At 53.9% G+C, this 21465-nt stretch overlaps 1 protein-coding gene across 3 annotated transcripts; it reads right to left on the reverse strand.

The window, feature by feature from the left end:
* Window positions 1-3972: 3972 nt before the first annotated feature.
* Window positions 3973-20462, reverse strand: cenpk (centromere protein K). 3 transcript variants are annotated; one of them, XM_067976217.1, is made up of 12 exons: window positions 20285-20462; window positions 16074-16137; window positions 14900-14926; window positions 13674-13811; window positions 12910-12969; window positions 12429-12501; window positions 10942-10988; window positions 10271-10353; window positions 8919-9017; window positions 8108-8240; window positions 7498-7560; window positions 3973-5200 (listed from the first exon to the last, which is right to left on the reverse strand). In XM_067976217.1, the coding sequence occupies exons 2-12, from the start codon at window positions 16074-16076 to the stop codon at window positions 5042-5044; spliced, it is 885 nt and encodes a 294-aa protein (XP_067832318.1). In that variant the 5' UTR covers window positions 16077-16137; window positions 20285-20462; the 3' UTR covers window positions 3973-5041. The 3 variants fall into 3 exon arrangements, with proteins under 3 accessions (XP_067832318.1, XP_067832317.1, XP_067832319.1); XM_067976216.1 differs by lacking the exon at window positions 20285-20462 and adding an exon at window positions 16920-17024; XM_067976218.1 differs by lacking the exons at window positions 12910-12969; window positions 20285-20462 and adding an exon at window positions 16920-17024.
* Window positions 20463-21465: the final 1003 nt, after the last annotated feature.

Below are 21465 nucleotides of genomic sequence, written 5' to 3' on the forward strand. Positions count from 1 at the left end.
AGGAGGGAGATGGGGGGAGGATGATAGGGAGGTGGAGGAGGGAGATGGGGAGGAGGATGATAGGGAGGTGGAGGAGGGAGATGGGGAGGAGGATGATGGGGAGGTGGAGGAGGGAGATGGGGAGGAGGATGATAGGGAGGTGGAGGAGGGAGATGGGGAGGAGGATGATAGGGAGGTGGAGGAGGGAGATGAGGAGGATGATAGGGAGGTGGAGGAGGGAGATGGGGAGGAGGATGATAGGGAGGTGGAGGAGGGAGATGGGGAGGAGGATGATAGGGAGGTGGAGGAGGGAGATGGGGAGGAGGATGATAGGGAGGTGGAGGAGGGAGATGAGGAGGATGATAGGGAGGTGGAGGAGGGAGATGGGGAGGAGGACGATAGGGAGGTGGAGGAGGGAGATGGGGAGGAGGATGATAGGGAGGTGGAGGAGGGAGATGGGGAGGAGGATGATAGGGAGGTGGAGGAGGGAGATGGGGAGGAGGATGATAGGGAGGTGGAGGAGGAGGGGCAGGTGGAAGAGTGGAAGGTGGAAAAGGGTGATAGGGATGGGGAGGAGTAGAAGGGGAAGGGAAGGCGGGAATGGGGAGGTGGAGGAGGGGAATGGGAGGGAGGTGAACAACTGCACAGTTGAAGAGTTGGGCTTTGGGGAGGTGAAGGGTACTGAGTGTGGAGGAGATGTGGCAAAGCAGAAGGTTTTAGGAAGGGATACAGGGGAGGGGGCACAAGATGACTCCACATTGATTGTAGAGCAGAGCGAAGGGAACAGGATGGGTAGCACTCTCTGTCAGAAGGTCGTGGGTCCAAGCCCCCACTCCAGAGACTCGAGCACAAAACCTAGGCCGACACTCCCTCGGTGCCAGTCCTGAGGGAGCGCCGCACTGTCGGAGAGGCCGTCTTTCGGATGAGACGTTTTAAACCGAGGCCCCCCGTCCGCCCGCTCAGGTGGACATAAACGATCCCAGGTCACTACTGGAAGAAAAGCAGGGGGGGTTCTCCCCGGGGTACTGGGGCCAATATTTATCCCTAAACCAACATTACTAAAAAAAACGATCTGGTCATTTATCGCATTGCTGTTTGTGGGATCTTGCTGTGCGCAAATTGGCTGCCGCGTTGCCTACATCACAACAGTGGCCACACTTCAAAAAGTACTACGATGGCTGCGAGGTGCTTTGGGCCGCCCTGGGGTCGTGAAAGGCGTTATATAAAAGCCGGCTCCTGACCTCACCATCTCCCCCGGCTGCCCGACTCTCAATCACGCCATCTCCCACCACTTCCTTGTATCCCCCCTCCCACCCCCACTTCCTTCCCCCCCACCCCCTGCCAAATTATATACAACGGCACTTTCAAACTCCCAGCTGCCAAGCCTTTGTCGTCACAAAACGTCTGTGCAGCAGTGCTCAACCCTTCCCTCAACTCCACCGTCGATTCCCTCGTCCCCAGTAAAAGCCCTCACTCTCTCCACCCAAATCGGTGCCGATCTTCCCCGCAACTCCATGTTGGCATCTCTCCGATTAGGTTTCCAACCCTGCCACGCCATCATGACGGCCCTAACCGAGTGACATCCTCTGCGACCGTGTTGCATTTTTTCTCCTCCGCCTCTCTGCAGCCTTTGGCGCCATTCTTCGTTGCCCAGCTCAGCGGGACTGCCCTCGCCTGGCTCCGCTCTCACCCAAGCAAACGTAACCAGAGCATCTCCAGCAATGGATTCCCTTCCCACCCCCCCTCCCCCCGCAAAGATCTATCCGGGGCCCCCTCCTCTTCATGCATCAGCTGCAGACATGGGGGGGGGGGTGAGCTTCCACCATGTGCGGTGACCACACCCAGCCCTGCCTCTCTCCGCTACCTCCGCCCTGTCGGACCTCCCCCAGGTAAACGTTGGGAAGACCAAAGCGATCGTCTTCAGCCTCTCCACCGTACACTTGCCATCGATTCCATCCCCCTCCGCGACCACCGTCTCAGGCTGAACCCGACTGTTCACAACCACGGTGCCCGATTTGAACCAGAGCTGTTTCTAACCCCAAACCCCCTCCGTTACAAAGACTGCCTCTGTAATATCTCCTGTTTCCACCCCTGCCTCAACCCATTCGCTGCTGAAATCCTCATCCATGCCGCTGTCATGGCCAGACTCGACTATTTCCAATGCTGTCCCGGCCAGCCTCCGAACTTCAGTCCTCCGTAAACTTGAGACCATCCAATACTCTACTGCCCGCACCCTAACTCGCGGCAAGTCCCGTTCACCCATCTCCCCCATCGTCGGTGACCGCCAACTTAAAATTCTGATCCCCGTGTTCAAATCCCTCCACGGTCTCGCCCCCATCTCTGGCTCTATAACCTCCTGCAGCCCTACAATCCGCCCAGCGATCTCCGTCCCTCCGGCTCCAGCCTCTTGGGCAACCCCCGCTCCATTCGGCCCACGATTGGGGGCAACGTCTCGGCCCGACGCTCGGAAATTGCCTCCCTGAACCTCTCCGCCTCTCAGACTCATCTTAAAATCCACCGCTTGGACCAAGCGGTCGGTCACCCCTCCTAATATCGCCTTTGGCTCGGCATCCGCTTTTTCTTACGCCAACGTGAAGTGCCTCGGACAATTTTTTTCTACCTTAAACGGCGTTGTATAAAAGCAAGTTGTTGCTGTGCAGTTACTGAAAAATTATCTCAACTAAAAAAATGAGGCCACCCAGTGGTCATTATCAGGTTACCGAAAAGGAAAGAGCTTGGATTTCGATAGTCTTTCGTGGCCTCGGGACGTCCCAAAGCACTTCACAGCAAATTAAGTACTTTTGAAGTGTAATCACTGTTGTACGGTAGGGAAACGCGGCAGCCAATTTGCACAAAGCAAGATCCCCTGCTCTCTTTCCAGTAGTGCTGGGGGATCTTTTACGTCCACCCGAACAAGCAAACGGGACCTCAGTTTAATGTCTCACACCTATGACAGTGCAGCACTCCCTCAGTACTGCACTGGGAGGGTCAGCCTGGCTTATGGGATCAAGTCTCAAACAGCAACATTTATAGTACAACACAATGTTGAACACTGTACCCAGCCTATGCTGTACCTGCCCTGGGAGTGTTTGATGGACAGTGTATCTAACCCTGTACCTGCCCTGGGAGTGTTTGATGGGACAGTGTAGAGGGAGCTTTACTCTGTATCTAACCCTGTACCTGCCCTGGGAGTGTTTGATGGGACAGTGTAGAGGGAGCTTTACTCTGTATCTAACCCTGTACCTTCCCTGGGAGTGTTTGACAGGACAGTGTAGAGGGAGCTTTACTCTGTATCTAACCCTGTACCTTCCCTGGGAGTGTTTGACGGGACAGTGTAGAGGGAGCTTTACTCTGTATCCAACCCTGTACCTGCCCTGGGAGTGTTTGACGGGACAGTGTAGAGGGAGCTTTACTCTGTATCTAACCCTGTACCTGCCCTGGGAGTGTTTGATGGGACAGTGTAGAGGGAGCTTTACTCTGTATCTAACCCTGTACCTGCCCTGGGAGCGTTTGATGGGACGGTGTAGAGGGAGTTTTACTCTGTATCTAACCCTGTATCTGCCCTAGGAGTGTTTGATTGGACAGTGTAGAGGGAGCTTTACTCTGTATCTAACCCTGTACCTGCCCTGGGAGTGTTTGATGGACAGTGTAGAGGGAGCTTTACTCTGTATCTAACCTGTACCTGCCCTGGGAGTGTTTGATGGACAGTGTATCTAACCCTGTACCTGCCCTGGGAGTGTTTGATGGACAGTGTAGAGGGAGCTTTACTCTGTATCTAACCCTGTACCTGCCCTGGGAGTGTTTGATGGACAGTGTAGAGGGAGCTTTACTCTGTATCTAACCCTGTACCTGCCCTGGGAGTGTGTGATGGGACAGTGTAGAGGGAGCTTTACTCTGCAAATGCTTTACATTTGGTGCCATTTCCCTGCATTGACACCTCTCATCTTGACGAGCACGAAAGTGAGTAAATGAGTAAAATGCAGCGGGTAAAAATCATACAAGAAGAGTTTTAATGAAGGCAATCGGTTCAGAATAGTACATCGTGCAGAGGACAAGCTTCAATGTAGCTGGGAAAATTGCAGTGTGCGTCTAACCAGAAAGGCAGAGGGCGACAGCACAAGAGTCACTGTCGGCACAGGGGAGTCCTGTATCGACCACTCGATATACAGGTCGGCTGTGGGGCGTACACAGCAATGGCTCAGAACGAGGACAGAGGATCGGTGCCCGTGATGGCGACCCGGTCTCGTCTGTCCTCTGGGCGCGTGCGCCTGGCACTTTCCGCCCTCCCTCCAATCACCCGCCGTATTTGATCTCGCCCCAGTGCCCGGAAAGGGGCCTCCACCCTTGGTATTCTTGGTTTAATCTGCGACGTCCTGCTGGGGAAACTGCTACTCACGGGCAACTCCGAGGAGTTGATGCGCCGATCTGGCAGGAGCGACTCCCCACCGGGGGACATGAAGGGCGGAGGGCACCGGACAGACCCCACTGTAGGAAGTTTCTGAGTTGGTCCAACTACGGCGGTTGGGGGGGGTGGTGGGGGTGGAGAGAAGGGGGTCGGTCGCTCCCCCATCCTCTCCTGCAGCTGCCGGCCCACCGGAACCGGCCGCCCTCCGGTGCCTCACACGTGCTGCCATCCACCGTCCAAACTCACGCGTGAAGGAGTTGCTTGTCTGCACTGCCCGTGGACCCCACGCGCCGAGGGAGAAAGAGAAAGAGAGGAAACAACCTGGGCTGGACTGATTCCAAGTCCCGGGTGTGACGGGGTCTTGATCAGAGTCATACGAGCAGCCCCGCACACTTAGATTGCAGCAGGGGCACTATAATCAATCACAGCGCCCCTGGACTTGATAAGACAGGGCCCCTGCTCCTAACGGGGTGTCCAGTGCACCTGCTGTGCGCAAACATCAGGCGAGCACGGGGTCGGGAAGTTCCATTACAGCCGAACGTCCCGCTGACACTCACCACGTAGACTGGCACGCTGTGAATGGCCGCCTGGGCAAGGGTCGGGGGATGGGGTGCAGAAAGGGGGAGGTCCGGTCAGGATAAAAGCTCCCCGCGCCCGCTACTCGTGAAAATCCTCCAGACGGATTCGGTGGGGGTCCTCGGGGTGCCTGGAGACCACCCCATATCGCAGGAGCGCCTCGACGTACGGTGGCCAGAACGATTCACTGACCTCCACGTAAGGGTCTTGGGGACTTTTCATCGACTTGGTCATGAGGTGCTGAAAGAGAGAGAGAGGGGAGAGAATGAGGGCATGGTGCAGGGAGACACCGGAGAACAAATCAGCCAGCGACTGCAAAGACACCAGGCGGACAGTGGGACCACAACTGAGATCTTCAGCTGCCTTTCCTCTTCAGCCGCTGCTCAACGGGTCTCAATCTCAGGTCGTGGGTTCGAGCCCCCACTCCCGAGACTCGAGCCCCATAATCCAGGCCCCGACACTCCCCCCCCCCCCCCCCGGGGGCGGTGCCGAGGGAGCGCCGCACTGTCGGAGGGGGCGGTGCCGAGGGAGCGCCGCACTGTCGGAGGGGGCGGTGCCGAGGGAGCGCCGCACTGTCGGAGGGGGCGGTGCCGAGGGAGCGCCGCACTGTCGGAGGGGGCGGTGCCGAGGGAGCGCCGCACTGTCGGAGGGTCAGTACTGAGGGAGGGCCGCACTGTCGGAGGGTCAGTACTGAGGGAGCGCCGCACTGTCGGAGGGTCAGTACTGAGGGAGCGCCGCACTGTGGGAGGGGGCGGTACTGAGGGAGCGCCGCACTGTCGGAGGGTCGGTGCTGAGGGAGCGCCGCACTGTCGGAGGGTCAGTACCGAGGGAGCGCCGCACTGTCGGAGGGTCGGTACCGAGGGAGCGCCGCACTGTCGGAGGGTCGGTACTGAGGGAGCGCCGCACTGTCGGAGGGTCGGTACTGAGGGAGCGCCGCACTGTCGGAGGGGGCGGTACCGAGGGAGCGCCGCACTGTCGGAGGGTCAGTACTGAGGGAGCGCCGCACTGTCGGAGGGGGCGGTACTGAGGGAGCGCCGCACTGTCGGAGGGTCAGTACTGAGGGAGCGCCGCACTGTCGGAGGGTCGGTACTGAGGGAGCGCCGCACTGTCGGAGGGGGCGGTACTGAGGGAGCGCCGCACTGTGGGAGGGTCAGTACTGAGGGAGCGCCGCACTGTCGGAGGGTCGGTACTGAGGGAGCGCCGCACTGTCGGAGGGGGCGGTACTGAGGGAGCGCCGCACTGTCGGAGGGGGCGGTACTGAGGGAGCGCCGCACTGTCGGAGGGTCGGTACTGAGGGAGCGCCGCACTGTCGGAGGGGGCGGTACTGAGGGAGCGCCGCACTGTCGGAGGGGGCGGTACCGAGGGAGCGCCGCACTGTCGGAGGGGGCGGTGCCGAGGGAGCGCCGCACTGTGGGAGGGGGCGGTACTGAGGGAGCGCCGCACTGTGGGAGGGGGCGGTGCCGAGGGAGCGCCGCACTGTCGGAGGGGGCCGTCTTTCGGGATGAGACATTAAACCGAGGCCCCTGTCTGCCCTCTCAGGTGGGATGTAAAAGATCCCACGGCCACGACTGGAAGAACAGCAGGGGGTGGAAAGAGAGAGGTTCTCCCCGGTGTCCTGGCCAATATTTATCCCTCAACCAAGGTCACTAAAAAAACAGATGATCTGCTCATTATCACATTGCTGTTTGTGGGATCTTGCTGTGTGTAAATTGGCTGCCGCGTTTCCTACATTACAACAGTGACCGCACTTCAAAAGTTCTCCATTGGCTGTAAAGTGCTTTGGGACGTCCTGAGGTCATGAAAGGCGCTGTAGAAATGCAAGTCTTTCTTTCTTTGAGCTGTCCAGTGTATTTCTGAAGACCAGGCCGATCTCAGGCTCGAGACCCAGCCTGGCTGATTTCAGAGCTCCTGCGCTGGGGCGGGTGAAAGCGAGGCTCCAGCTCGCTCTCCGATGAATCCGCCTGGGGAGTGCGAGCATGTGGATGTCGGGCGAGGAGCCCACTGCAGCAGAATGCGCTGAGGTGTTTCATGGAGGCTAATGGGAGCCAAGCAGCAGGCTGATAACGGAGAGGTGATCAAACACTCCCAGGGCAGGTACAGCACGGGTTAGATACAGAGTAAAGCTCCCTCCACACTGTCCCATCAAACACTCCCAGGGCAGGTACAGGGTTAGATACAGAGTAAAGCTCCCTCTACACTGCCCCATCAAACACTCCCAGGGCAGGTACAGGGTTAGATACAGAGTAAAGCTCCCTCTACACTGTCCCATCAAACACTCCCTGGGCAGGTACAGCACGGGTTAGATACAGAGTAAAGCCCCTACACAAAAGGAGGCCCCCTGCTGCCTTTCCATTTCCCACAGCGGCCGCTTTTACGTCCTTGCTGGGAGAGGGGCAAACACCAGGAGCTGGGCTGAGATGAGCCCCATCTCATTTCATGTTGCAATCAACAGGAGTAACAGCCCTAGTCCAAACCTCCTACTGCCTGCCACCCTCCCGCCTCCCACCCCCAATACTGTGCGGTTTCTCCTGCCTCACCTCGAGAATCTCGTGGAATGTTATCAAGTTGGCAGTATTTTCACCTCTCTTGGGAGCCAATCTCTGAAAACAGAAAGTTAAGGGGAGATTAATGAAGACCCCGGGGTGGGCACACAACAGAAAAGCAGCAGCCCCAGTGGGTCGGTCAGTAAATGCCCCACCCGGTGTTACAAAGAGCCACACAGACCAGGAGGCACGAAAGTTCCATCCCCATTCTGTGCTGTGTTATTTGATCCCAGCCGGGTGGTGGGAGGGTGGGAGGCCACAGTTGTGCTGGTAACCTGCATGGTTTGAGCTGGTTAAACTCCAGCTGTGCTCCTGCACACACTTGGGGGTCCATAACCCTTACCACACTGGGTTTAGGCAAGTGGCAGGGGGAGGGGGGTGTCCCTACAGGGAAAGAGTGCGCGCTCCAGAACACGTAGAGCCTCTCCCTGTGTGAGTTTCCCATTAGTTAGGTTTGGAGCCTCAAACACGGGGATGGGGTTACACACGAGATCGAGAGGCGGGGAAAGACCAGCCGGCCCCACAGACTGTTCCACCTTTCAGACAGCTGACTGCTCAACAAAGGGAAATTTTAAAAAAAAGAGACAGGTCCCTCCCGGCTTACCTTCTTCTTCCCAGTGGCCTCCACCTCACTGGGGGGAGGATAATGCACATCCAAGAAATTCCCCAGGGCTGTCAAAAGATTCTCCTTCTCCAAGGTCACCTTTTCCATCTTCATTTTCATCTTCTGTATCACACTAGGAGAGGGGGGGGGGGAGACAGAGTGGGGGCAGAAACCCCAGGACCAGAAAATTTACACACAGCAAGGCACCACAAACAGCGGCTGAGACGGACGACGACCAGTCAGCGGGGTTTTGACCGAGGGAGGAATGTTGACCAGGACACCGGGGAGAACGCCACCACCACCCCCCCACCTCCCCTCCTCCAGTAGTGGCCGTGGGATCTTTTACATCCACCTGAACGGGCAGGTGGAGCCTCGGTTTAACGTCTCATCCGAAAGACGGCACCTCCGACAGTGCAGTGCTCCCACAGTACTGCACCGGGGGGAATGTCGGCCTGGATTATGGGCTCAAGTCTCTGGAACTTGAACACACAGCCTTCCTTCTGACCGGGAGGCGAGAGTGCTACCAACTGAGCCACGTCGATATTAAAAGGAGCTGGGTGTAGTAATGGGAGAGCCAGGGTGTACAAGCGTGTCTGACAACGCTCCTGGGAAGCGCCTTGGGACGTTTTACTACGTTAAAGGCGCCGTACAAATGCAAGTTGTTGTTCTCATCCCATGCTTTTCTTTTGGTTGTTACGATATTGTCAGGCTCACACAGAGGGGACTGGCCAGCGTGGGGGAAAACAGAAGCAACACTCGTCAACAACAAAGAACCTGTGCCCGGTCGAATCTTCAAGCGAGGGGCTCCCACCTGTTTTCGGAGAGAGTCAGGAAATTCTGCTGCTGGTCCTCGTGCTTCTCCTGCAGGGTTTTCTCCAACTCCAGCTGCTCCTGCAGCCACTTCTGTTCCCTGCGGGGGGAGGGAGATGACAAGGCACGTATGGGCGAGCTGCGTTATACACAGGGGCACATCACGGGTATGGACGAAGACGCGTGTGTGCGTGCGTGTAGAACGTCCTGCCCTCAGTCCGATATCACCCTTTGCCCCTGCGCCCTCCTCGTCCTGCTGTCACAGTTTAGTTTGAAGTTGTATCCTGGGCTTGTCTTTTCCATCCCGTTTTATACACAAACTGTCACGAGTGAAGAGCCCAAATTAGTCTAGTCTAGTCTAGTCTAGTCTAGTCTAGTCTAGTCTAGTCTAGTCTAGTCGCCTCCTGGCTCTTCTCACTCTGCGACCGGGGCGTCTCCCTTGTGTCTCGGTGACCAGAAGTGCACACAGTAGACAAGGTATGCCCTGCACGGTTCGATCACCACTTGCTCCAACTGGTCCTCCACTGACTGGGCTGCACAACTCCGCTGTGACCGGGCCTGTTTGTTGTGTGTCCACGAACATCCCAAGATCTCCCTCAACTCCACCCTCGGTTCTCCTGTTGCCATTTACCGAGGCTGCACTGTACTGGAGGGACTATTACGACCCACTCCCCCCACATTTACTCCCCAACCACATAGAGCTGTTAGACGGTGTCAAACTACATAGAATTTACAGCACAGAAACGGGCCATTCGGCCCAACTGATCCATGCTCCTCCCTCCCTACTTCATCTCACCCTATCAGCACATTCCTTTCTCCCTCATGTGTTTATCGAGCTTCCCCTTAAATCCATCGATGCTATTCGCCTCTCCCGCTCCATGTGGGAGCGAGTTCCACATTCTCACCACTCGGGGGAATTCAGAAGAAACTTCTTTACCCGATTGGATTTATTAGCGACTCTTGTATTTATGGCCCCCTAGTTCTGGTCTCCCCCACAAGTGGAAACATCTCTACATCGACCCTATCGAACCCCTTCATAATCTTAAAGACCTCTATCAGCTCACCCCTCAGCCTTCACATTTCTAGAGAAAAGCACCCTGGATGAACAGAATCTGAACCCGACTTCTGACAAAACCGTAATCTGGAGCCAGACACCCAGCTGATGTCCCTCTTCCCCCTCCTACCAGAGATCAACAACTCTAAGCCCCAGTCACTGCCCAGACTGGGAATGGTACCTGGAATCTCCCTGGTCAGTACCACACTAGGGATACTCACACCCTGAGCCACGTTGGGGGGGGTGGAAGAGAGAGGGGCAGGGAGCGCTGGATTATCTTTAAAACGTCATAGACATACCGCTCCAACTGCTCCTGTAGGGACTTCTTCTTCGTTCGAACACAAGAGAGGATCATCTCCAGCTGTTTGTCCGCATTCTGTAACTAATATACAAAAAGGCAGCTTCAGGTTTCACATTTCATTATAGGAACTCAGCATTTGACCAGTGTGGAACCTTACTTAAACACAGAGTAAAGCTCCCTCTACACTGTCCCATCAAACACTCCCAGGGCAGGTACAGCACGGGTTAGATACAGAGTAAAGCTCCCTCTACACTGTCCCATCAAACACTCCCAGGGCAGGTACAGGGTTAGATACAGAGTAAAGCTCCCTCTACACTGTCCCATCAAACACTCCCAGGGCAGGTACAGGGTTAGATACAGAGTAAAGCTCCCTCTACACTGTCCCATCAAACACTCCCAGGGCAGGTACAGGGTTCGATACAGAGTAAAGCTCCCTCTACACTGTCCCATCAAACACTCCCAGGGCAGGTACAGGGTTAGATACAGAGTAAAGCTCCCTCTACACTGTCCCAACAAACACTCCCAGGGCAGGTACAGGGTTAGATACAGAGTAAAGCTCCCTCTACACTGTCCCATCAAACACTCCCAGATACACTAAAATACGGCTGTAACCCGCACTGTACTTTGTCACAAATGGTGATGATGAAATTCTTGTTAAAATTAGCTCACCTCTTGCTTCCCCAAACACGTCAGCACCTCCTGATTGATGGGCAATGCTGCAGAAGGTAAAACACAGGATAACCATGGAGATAACAGGTGGTTAAAGTTATTTTACGAGCCTATAGTCGGAGGACACAGATTTAAGATAATTGGGAAATGCACCAGAGGGGGAGCGGAGGAGAATTTATTTTTACGCAGCGAGTTGTTCTGATCTGGAATGTGCTGCCTGAAAGGGCGGTGGAAGCAGATTCAATAATAACTTTCAAAAGGGAATTGGATAAATACTTGAAGGGGAGAAAATTGCAGGGCTGTGGGGAAAGAGGAGGTTGGGGTGGGACTAATTGGACAGCTCTCTCAAAGAGCCGGCACAGGCACGATGGGCCGAATGGCCTCCTCCTGTGAATCTAGAACACAAAAGGGGCTCAAACAACTAACTTGCCAGCTGGTTAATGTTGCAGGAATAGTGTGGTAGCCCCCCTCCCCCATCATTCACCGGAGAGGCCCACTGAGTGAACGAGGCCCTCTCTGGGCTGATCCCAAGGGTATTACGAGTGGCCTTAGTGTCTCTGGGTTAGTTGTGGGGGGGCGGGGGGGAAATAAATCAGTAAAGAGTCCTGTTTATAGTGACCCCTGCTAGAACAGACTCCCTCCCATCCACAGCGAGGAGTCAGCTGCTTCAGTGGGGCAATGAAGAAAAAACTGGCAAGATTCAGGAGGCTCCCCGTTTAGTGTGTGCGGCAAACTCCCACGGCAGCAGGAGTGACATCGTCGCCGGTAAACGACACGCGGTTAGTGGGTTTCCACTTCGGCAGCCTGTCTACAAGACAGCTCCGTCACGCTGCACCGGCCGGGCCAAACCCTACAGTACGAGCATCGATAGTCATTGGGGCGGGGATGAGAAGAGAAGAGGACGACGAGGCAGATTAAAAGGACGAGTTGCAGCAAGTTACATAGGGCCTTTAAACATCCCAAGGTGCTCATATTGTTCTAAGAGAGGGACAAAGCCAACACCACTGGTTCAGCAGTGGTCACTCTCGCCTCTAGGTCAGAAGGTCATGGGTTCGAGCCCCACTCTAGAGACTTGAGCACAAAATCCAGGCCGGACACTGCCCAGTGTCAGTACTGAGGGAGTGCTGCACTGTCAGAGGTCCCGTCTTTTGGATGAGACATAAACCGAGGCCCCCGTCTGCCCTCTTGGGTGGACGTAAAAGATCCCACGGCCGCTATTTCGAAGGGGTCTCCCATGTGTGCTGGGGCCAATATTTATCCCTCAGTCAATGCTAAAATAGATGATCTGGTCATTATCACATTGCTGTCTGTGGGACTTTGCTATGCACAAATTGACTGCCGCATTTCCCTACACTAAAACAGTAACCGCACGTCAAAAAAAGTACTTTTGTTGTCTGTGAGGCGCTTTGGGATATCTTGAGGTTGTGAAAGGTGCTGTAGAAATGCAAGTTAAAGCGTTTCTAGCCAAGGCCTCACTCTCTACTTACGTTTGGGGACTCTGTTCTTCTGCACGCTCAGCTCCGCCAGGAGGGCTCTCTCTCGAGCCAACAGTACAGCGAGCTGTCGGGGCCGGAAAAACAAACATCGGTCAGAATTCGGAAGAGCTCTGCTTATCTCAGTTAGGAAGCAGTCAGCAGCTGGTCCTCACGGACAGGTCGCAGGAGATGGCGTCTCTCGCTGGTTGGGGGGGGGGGGCGGGGGTAACTGTCCAACCCAGTGACTGCCCCCCACCCCCCGGTACCTGGGCTGCTTGACCTGATCACAGCCGATGGCTATCCTGCTTCCCGAGCTTCTCTGGCGTGCGCGGGGCGATTGCTCCGCTCACCGGGTGACTTGTATTGGCAGTGCCACCGGAGGTCTACGCGTTACAGAAAGGGCCGGTGGCAGCTTGGCTGCCCCTCCTCTGAAACAGGGGTGCGGGGTGGTGGGGGGGGGGGGGGAAAGACGTTGCTGTTGAAAGGGACTCACCGGATTTTCCGGATTCTGGACCACCTCTCTCGCGTCGGCAAGCGTGAGCTTGTTCTGAAACTGAAGATTCGGGAGACGAGGTTAGCACGGCAAACATGGCGGAACCCGCCGGGGAAATGGGTGCAGAGACGCAGAGTCGCCACCGAATGAACTCTCCGAACATGGGCTCGATAGGGGAGACGTAGAGAAGGTGTTTCCACTTGTGGGGGGAGACCGGAACGAGGGGGCCATAAATATAAGAGAGAGAGTCACTAATAAATCCAATCGGGGAATTCGGGAGAAACTTCTTTACCCAGAGAGTGGTGAGAATGTGGAACTCACTCCCACATGGAGTGGTCGAGGGGAATAGAATCAATGGATTTAAGGGGAAGCTCGATAAACACACGAGGGAGAAAGGAATAGAAGGATAGGGTGATAGGGTGAGATGGAGTAGGGAGGGAGGAGGCTCGTGCGGAGCATAAACACACAAGCATGGTGTGTTTCTGTGCTGTAGTGGGTGGGCCATTCAACCACAGAGGGCATCACTTTTAAGCCCAAACTCTTCCTCAACCAACATTCACCTTCCAGCAATACAAGACTGCGTTTGGCTGCAATATTCACCCCGCCCCCACCAACGCTCGCTGGTTAGAATCAAGACTGGCTGGGGGGGCGGGGGGTGTGGTGAGAAAGAGGGAGTAAGTTAGTTGGGGGAGGGGAGAAAAAAAGAGCAGGGCAACGATTGCTAAAAACACAAATAGCGGGAGGAAAGGCTGCGACTTTCTTACCTCGCCCAGTTCTTTCCAGATCTCGTTGCATTCATCCAGCAGCTCGTCTTCTGCCACGGCCGACAGCCGCGAGTGGTTGACGAGGGGCGGGGGCAGGCGGCTCTGATACAGCGCCGAGCGCTTGGCCAGGTCCTCGGCCTGTTGGAAACCGCGAGAACCGCAAGGTTAAGCAGCCGGGCGCACACTTTACACACAGGGACAGATCAAAATGGAGCGAGCAACATACAACACACCAGTTTACAGGACAGGCAAAGACCAGTTAGAACTCCCCTTTCCACTGTGCCTTTCACCACCTCGGGACGTCCCAAAGGGCTTCACAGCCAATTAAGTACTTTTGAAGTGTAGTCACTGCTGTAATGTAGGAAACGCGGCAGCCAATTTTGCGCACAGCAAGATCCCACAATAACAAGGTAAATGTCCAATTAGAATGTTTTCGATGGTGTTGGCCGAGGGATAAATATTGGCCCCAGGACACTGGGGAGAACTCCCCTGCTCTTCTTCGAACAGTACCGTGGGATCTTTTACGTCCACCTCAGTTTAACAGCACCTCCGACAGTGCGGAGCTCCCTCAGTGCCGCGCTGGATTCTGGGCTCAAGCCCACGACCTTGAGACTCAGAGGCGAGAGTCCGACCCACTGAGCCACTGCTGACAGAGCGGGCGCACTCAGCCCATCCCATCTGGCACGGCGTGAATGCTGCAATCCCATTCTGAAAGTTACTATTCAATCTGCTTCAACCAGCCTTTCAGGCAGTGTGTCCCAGATCATAACTCACTGCGAAAAAAAAATCTTCGATCCCTCTGGTTCTTTTGCTGATTATCTTAAACCTGTGTGTCCTCTGGTTACCGACCCTCCTGCCCACTGGAAACAGTTTCTCCCTATTTGCTGTATCAAAACCCTTCACGATTTTGAACAGCTCTATTAAATCTCCCCTTAACCTTCTCTACTAGGAGAACAAGCCCAGCTTCTATAGTTTCTCCACATAACAGAAGTCCCTCATCCCTGGAACCATTCTAGTAAATGATAAAGAGGTTCTTTTTTTTAAAAATTATTTGGTTCTTTGTTCCCATTTGTACGTCAGAGAAGGGAACATTCAGCAGCAATTACATCACACTACTGCTGCACTAGAGAACCCAAAAAAAGTTAGCAGAGGCAATCTGAAGTGAATAAATTTCGTTCAGATCAGACTGTCACACTGATTGTTACTTGCAGTGAGGATACACTCACCTCTTGTAGAACCTCGTCCTGTAGATCCTGCGAGAGAAAGAGGGGGGACAAAAAACAAGATCAAATTCAGCGTCCAAAAGTGGCATTTTCTACCCAAACTTCCATTCCCCCGCCCCCATCGCCTGCAGGTACTGACTCTTGCTGGGGTCCAGCTCCTCAGAAACCCAGGCCTCTTCTAGTGCCTCATCGGGCCACGATGAGGGCCAGGGAAAGCCGACTGCTTTTTACCCTCCTCAGCGCACAGGCAACGAGGGCGAGACTTGACTGCTGCCTCAGCTGGTATCAGCTCACTCAGCACAGACTGGGGTGGGTGGGGGTATTACTGTCCCCCATAAACAAAGTGAAAAGTCCATTATCGACCGTTGTGGAGGGCAGCACTCACCCTCTCCCATGGCATTTGGCAAATAATTCAGAGGCGCCAAAATTACGGTCATGGAACTGAAGACAGCACCCCCGCCTCTGAAGTAGAAGACTCTCGGGCTGGAGCACGTGATCTAGCCCGACACCTCCAGTGCAGCAGAGGGTGTGCTGCGTTGTCAGATGTGCCGTATTTCGGGGCGAGACGTTAAACCCAAAGGCCCCGCCTGCCTGGTCCAGTTGTCACGGTTTGAAGAGGAGGAGGAGGGAGGTTCTCTCCTCAACTCACACCGCCAAAAATAGACTGACTGGTCACCCAGCTCATGGCGGCTGTGCGATCTTACTGTGTGCAAAATGCCTGTGGCTTTGCCTAACCGTACTTCATTGCCAGACTCACCAGAATGACACTGGGGCTAAAATTACGAGGACAAGTTGCATAGACCGGGCTTGTATTCCCTCAAGTATAGAAGATTAAGGGGTGATCTAATTGAGGTATTTAAGATGATTAAAGGATTCGATAGAGGGTAGAGAGAGAAAAATCTATTTCCTCTGGTGGGGGGAATCCAAAACAAGGGGGCATAACCTTAAAATTAGAGCTAGGCCGTTCAGGGGTGAAATCAGGAAGCACTTTCTCACACAAAGGGGAGTGGAAATCTGGAAAACTCTCCCCCAAAAAAATATCAAGGCTGGGAGTCAATTGAGTCATTGGGCTCGGAGAAGGGGAGGCAGCCTGCAAATGGGCGGGTGAGGGAGACCACTGCCCTAAATATGACTGTCCGTGATCATAAACAGATTAAACTGTTAAAGACATACTCACCATGCTGAGCCCGTTGGGAGAATAAGTGACCCCAAGCCCAGCGCTGGTCCCTTTAAACAGTCACCTGGTCACAAATAAAAGATAAATTTAGACTTTCCTCTGCTCGTAAACACTCTCCCTCCAAACACACAGAGAAAAACCTTCAACCCAGCTCCCAAATCCGAGGAGGCGTGCATGACCCCCTCCCACACTCCTGGATAGGGGAACTCACAGGAACAGGAGGCCATTCAGCCCCTTGAGCCTGCTCAGCCATTCAGTCAGACCATTGCTGATCCGTACCTCAACCCCATTTACCCGTTTTTACTCCATATCCCTCGATACCCCACAAAAATCAACCCGTCTCAGTCTCAAGAGTTCCAATCCCCTCGCCCCCCTCACCTCAACCCTCACCCCCTCCCCTCGGGACCCCCCTCTCCTCAACCCTCACCCCCTCTCTCCCCTCGGGACCCCCCCTCTCCTCAACCCTCACCCCCTCTGGACCCCCCCTCTCCTCAACCCTCACCCCCTCCCCTCCGGACCCCCCCTCTCCTCAACCCTCACCCCCTCCCCTCCAGACCCCCCCTCTCCTCAACCCTCACCCCCTCCCCTCGGGACCCCCCCTCTCCTCAACCCTCACCCCCTCCCCTCGGGACCCCCCCTCTCCTCAACCCCCACCCCCACCCCTCGGGACCCCCCCTCTCCTCAACCCTCACCCCCCCCCTCTCCTCAACCCCCCCACTCTCCTCAACCCATCCTCCTCCTCCTCCTCCTCCTCCTCCTCCCTCCCGGGTCGGCTCCTCTCTCCCGAAGTCTCCTCAAACACCCCTCAGCGGCCTCCCTCCCCCGCGGTTCTCCCTCCGACTTTACCTCAGGGTCCGGGCCCCGTCTCGCGCCCAACCGCCAACCGCCTCTCTCGCGCCGTCTCCACGGCAACTTTCGGCGCCAAACAACCCCCTTCGCGTCACTTCCGGTCCCCCCCCCCGTACCACAGATAGACCGTATTCTCAGTGACGCGTTTCCGGTCTTTAATCCCTCCCCCCACGAACCCGGATGAAGATCTCAAGCAGCAGCTTGTTGCTTGCCAGCAAATAACGCACACAGTGAATTATAAATTGTACATACTCCCTTCCAAATGGTACAGATATTCCTAACTGGGGGCTGAGAAGAGCTGCTTTAATCTTATATCAGAAATGATTATTCTGGTTAACATCAGTGCTTTTTAACCTCACAGTGATAGAGCTGAATGTGGGGAGAATCACTCCCTGTACCCTTTAATATCCCACCCAGTCGAATCCAACCCCTTGCTTAGACCCTGAACCACAGGCAAGCCTGTGCAAAGTAATCTGCGAGGTACCAGGGGGCTGTATGACCCTGATGTCAGCGCTGAGCAATTGCGGCCTTTCACTGAGTGAGATACACAGCCTTAGACAGCATCAATTCCATCACCAATACTGTTTTCACTTTTTCCTTATCCGTTTTGATACCTTCCATCATCATTTCAGCATTCACCTGCGACACGATGAACAATAGTTCACTTAAAACCGTTCAGCAGTAACAAGTGGCACCGATACATGCTCTTAACACAGCGATGGGGTCTCCATTACAGTCCGAGCTTTATCCCCCAACACTTGGTCCCGTGTTCACAGACGGAGAGAGAGACTGACACACAGAGAGAGAGAGAGACTGGCACAGACACACTGAGAGAGACACACACAAAGTCACAGAAAGGGAGCGGCACAGACACAGAGATACACACACAGAAAGAGAGACACACAGACACAGAGAGAGGGACACACAAAGACACAGAAAGAGAGTGACAGAGACACACACATAGAAAGAGAGAGAGACACACACACAGAGGGACACAGACACAGCAAGGGACAGAAACACACACACAGAGACAGAGAGAGAGGCAGAGAGAAAACAAAGAGAGAGAGAAAAGAGAGAGGATGAGGAAGGGAAAGAGAGGAGAGGAAGGCAGACAAAGAACATTTTTTTTATTCGTTCATGGGATGTGGGCGTCGCTGGCGAGGCCGGCATTTATTGCCCATCCCTAATTGCCCCTTGAGAAGGTGGTGGTGAGCCGCCTTCTTGACAACTGAGTGGCTTGCTAGGCCATTTCAGAGGGCGATTAAGAATCAACCACGTTGCTGTGGTTCTGGAGTCACAAATAGGCCAGACCGGGTAAGGACAGCAGGTTTCCTTCCCTAAAGGACATTAGTGAACCAGATGGGTTTTTACGACAATCCGGTAGTTTCATGGCCATCATCACTGATACTAGTTTTTTTTTTAATTCCAGATTTTATTTAACTAAAATGAGAGAATGAAAGAAAAACAGGTCTCCACTCCCTCCCCCACCGCCTTGCAGTAAAAGTTCAGGCGGCCATAGGCAGACTGGTGAAACGGGCAGACACGTGGCAGATGAAATTTAATGCAGAGAAGTGTGAAGTGATGCATTTTGCTGGGAAGAATGAGACGACGCAACATTAACTAAACGGTACGATTTTAAACGGTGTAAGGAAACGGTTAAATTCTTGATATTAACTTTAACTTGGGAGTGAGTCTCTGTCGGCATTAAAAACACAAAATGCTGGAAATACTCAGCAAGTCAGGCAGTATTTTGCTTTTGATTCTGTTAGCAATGTTCAGTTGGGAAAGGGGATTCCAGCCGGACAGCTGGTAAGGTGAGGCCATCAAAATGTCTTTGTGAGCTGCAGCCTCGAGAAGGCACCCGCCATCGAGGGAGTGCGAGTCAAGTTAAGGTAGTTATTCTTGTTAAACCTGAACTACCAATAATTGGATGAGTTAATAATTTTCTCACGTAGCCAGAGTGAAAGAAAGAGAGGGAACGTTAGAAATCGATACTTCAGAATTGCACAGAGCTTTGCCGGTCGATCCGCTCCAGCTCGAAACCTGTGACACAGTCAATTCTCCGATAATTCGTAGTATTGTAAGTGTAATCTGAGGGTATGTGTGTAATTATTAATGGTTAACATTGTTCATCTGTATATTTTGGTAATAATGACCATCATTGTATGCTTATTTCCTATGAAAGCTAATAAATGCTTTTGAACGCTGTTTTCTTGTGGAATAACCTATAAATTTATAAGCGAGGACATCCTTTCCCTAACTGCAGGAACAGAGAGACCCCGGGGGTTCACAGACACAAATCTTTGACGGTGGCAAGTCGATAAGGCTGTTGAAGAAAGCATGCGGGATCCTGGGCTTTATAAATAGAGGCATAGAGTACAAAAGCAAGGAAGTTATGCTAAACCTTTATAAAACACTGGTTAGGCCTCAGCTGGAGTGTTGTGTTCAATTCTGGGCACTGCACATTAAGAAGGATGTTAAGGCCTTGGAGAGGGTGCGGAGGAGATTTACTAGAATGGTACCAGGGATGAGGGACCTCAGTTATGTGGAGAGACTGGAGAAGCTGGGGTTGTTCTCCTTAGAACAGAGAAGGTTAAGGGGAGATTTAATCGAGGTGTTCAAAATCATGAAGGGGTTTTGATGGAGTAAATAAGGAGAAACTGTTTCCGGTGAGCAGGAGGGTCGGTGACCAGAGGACACAGATTTAAGATAATCGGGAAAAGAACCAGAGGGGGAGACGAGGAGAATTTTTTTTACGCAGCGAGTTGTTCTGATCTGGAATTCACTGCCTGAAAGGGCGGTGGGAGCAGATTCAATAATAACTTTCAAAAGGGGAATTGGATAAATACTTGAAAAGGGAAAAAAAAGTGCAGGGCGGTGGGGAAAGAGCAGGGGGGAGTGTGGGACTAATTGGATAGCTCTTTCAAAGAGCCGGCACAGGCCCGATGGGCCGAATGGCCTCCTTCTGTGCTGTATGATTCTATGATTCACTCTGGCGCTCTCTCAACGCCCACAGTCCTGGAACCGGAGCTGATGCAGTTCTAACCCACAATCTTGAATCACTTCTGACAGGGCACACTCTGTTCTATTCTCTTTAATGACTGAAGAGATAGAGAGAGAGAGAGAAAGAGAGACAGAGACAGAAAGAGAGAGAGAGAGAGAGTGAGAGAAATACTTTCAAAACCCTCTTCAAAGTCCACCTCCCTTGACTCTCGTCCCCGAATCCTGCCAGCGTGTGAGGGCGCCTTGGGACGTTAACGATCGGTGCCTCACACGGTCGAGCAGCGCACCAGGCCTCCCTTTCACCTGATCTTTGGCCGAGGGAGCTCCTTTCTGAACCTGGCGATACAGAGGGCTCTTACCCTGGGCTTATGCATTTGGCACAGAATCTGACAGATGAAACTTGCAGCAGGTTGTTCGGTGCAGTGCTGGATGAGGCAGTCCAAGGCTTTTTCCTTCAATTCCTTGAAATCTTTGCGCCCCCAGCTGCTTCAGGGATTCCTCGACAATGCTTCTCAATGTGCGGGCCGTTGGTAAGCAGTCTCTTCCTCCTGATCAGAAAATCTCTCCTTCGATCTGGCGCACAGATACAACATGACACAACAATGACTTGCATACAGCGCCTTCAATGCAGTGAAACGTCCCCCAAGGCCCTTCCCTGGGGCATAAATCAGACAAAACCTGAGACCGAGCCACATACGGAGATATTAGGACAGGTGACCAAAAGCTCGGTCAAAGAGGGAGGTTTTAAGGATCGTCCTAAAGGAGGAGAGAGCGAGAGAGGTCTAGGGAGGGAATTCCAGAGCTCAGGGCCCAGGCACGGCCGCCAATGGTGGAAATCTCCAACTGCGTTTCAATAGTTCCTTTCACCACCTCAGGACGTCTCAAGGGCGCGACACAGCCGATTAAGTACTTTTTCGCAGTGTGGTCACTGTTGTAATGTAGGAAACGCGGCAGCCAATTTGCGCACAGAAACTTAACAGGACCAGCCACGAAAATACTGCGGCTACAAGAGCAGGTCAGAGGCTGGGTATTCTGCGGCGAGTGACTCACCTCCTGACTCCCCAAAGCCTTTCCACCATCTACAAGGCACAAGTCAGGAGTGTGATGGAATACTCTCCACTTGCCTGGATGAGTGCAGCTCCAACAACACTCAAGAAGCTCGACACCATCCAGGACAAAGCAGCCCGCTTGATTGGCACCCCATCCACCACCCTAAACATTCACTCCCTTCACCACCGGCGCACTGTGGCTGCAGTGTGGACCATCCACAGGATGCACTGCAGCAACTCGCCAAGGCTTCTTCGACAGCACCTCCCAAACCCGCGACCTCTACCACCTAGAAGGACAAGGGCAGCAGGCACATGGGAACAACACCACCTGCACGTTCCCCTCCAAGTCACACACCATCCCGACTTGGAAATATATCGGCCGTTCCTTCATCGTCACTGGGTCAAAATCCAGGAACTCCCTCCCTAACAGCACTGTGGGAGAACCTTCACCACACGGACTGCAGCGGTTCAAGAAGGCGGCTCACCACCAC

Source organism: Heptranchias perlo, chromosome 45 (assembly GCF_035084215.1).
Source record: "Heptranchias perlo isolate sHepPer1 chromosome 45, sHepPer1.hap1, whole genome shotgun sequence".
Classification (NCBI taxonomy): Eukaryota; Metazoa; Chordata; class Chondrichthyes; order Hexanchiformes; family Hexanchidae; genus Heptranchias; species Heptranchias perlo.

Bases quoted from the DNA above. Each gene is read 5' to 3' on its own strand.
- cenpk (XM_067976217.1), bottom strand. The intron at 10,354-10,941 runs GTGAGCTAATTT...TTTGTATATTAG, and splicing joins CGTGTTTGGGGAAGCAAGAG to TTACAGAATGCGGACAAACA. The intron at 5,201-7,497 runs GTGAGGCAGGAG...TCTCTCTTTCAG, and splicing joins CATTCCACGAGATTCTCGAG to CACCTCATGACCAAGTCGAT.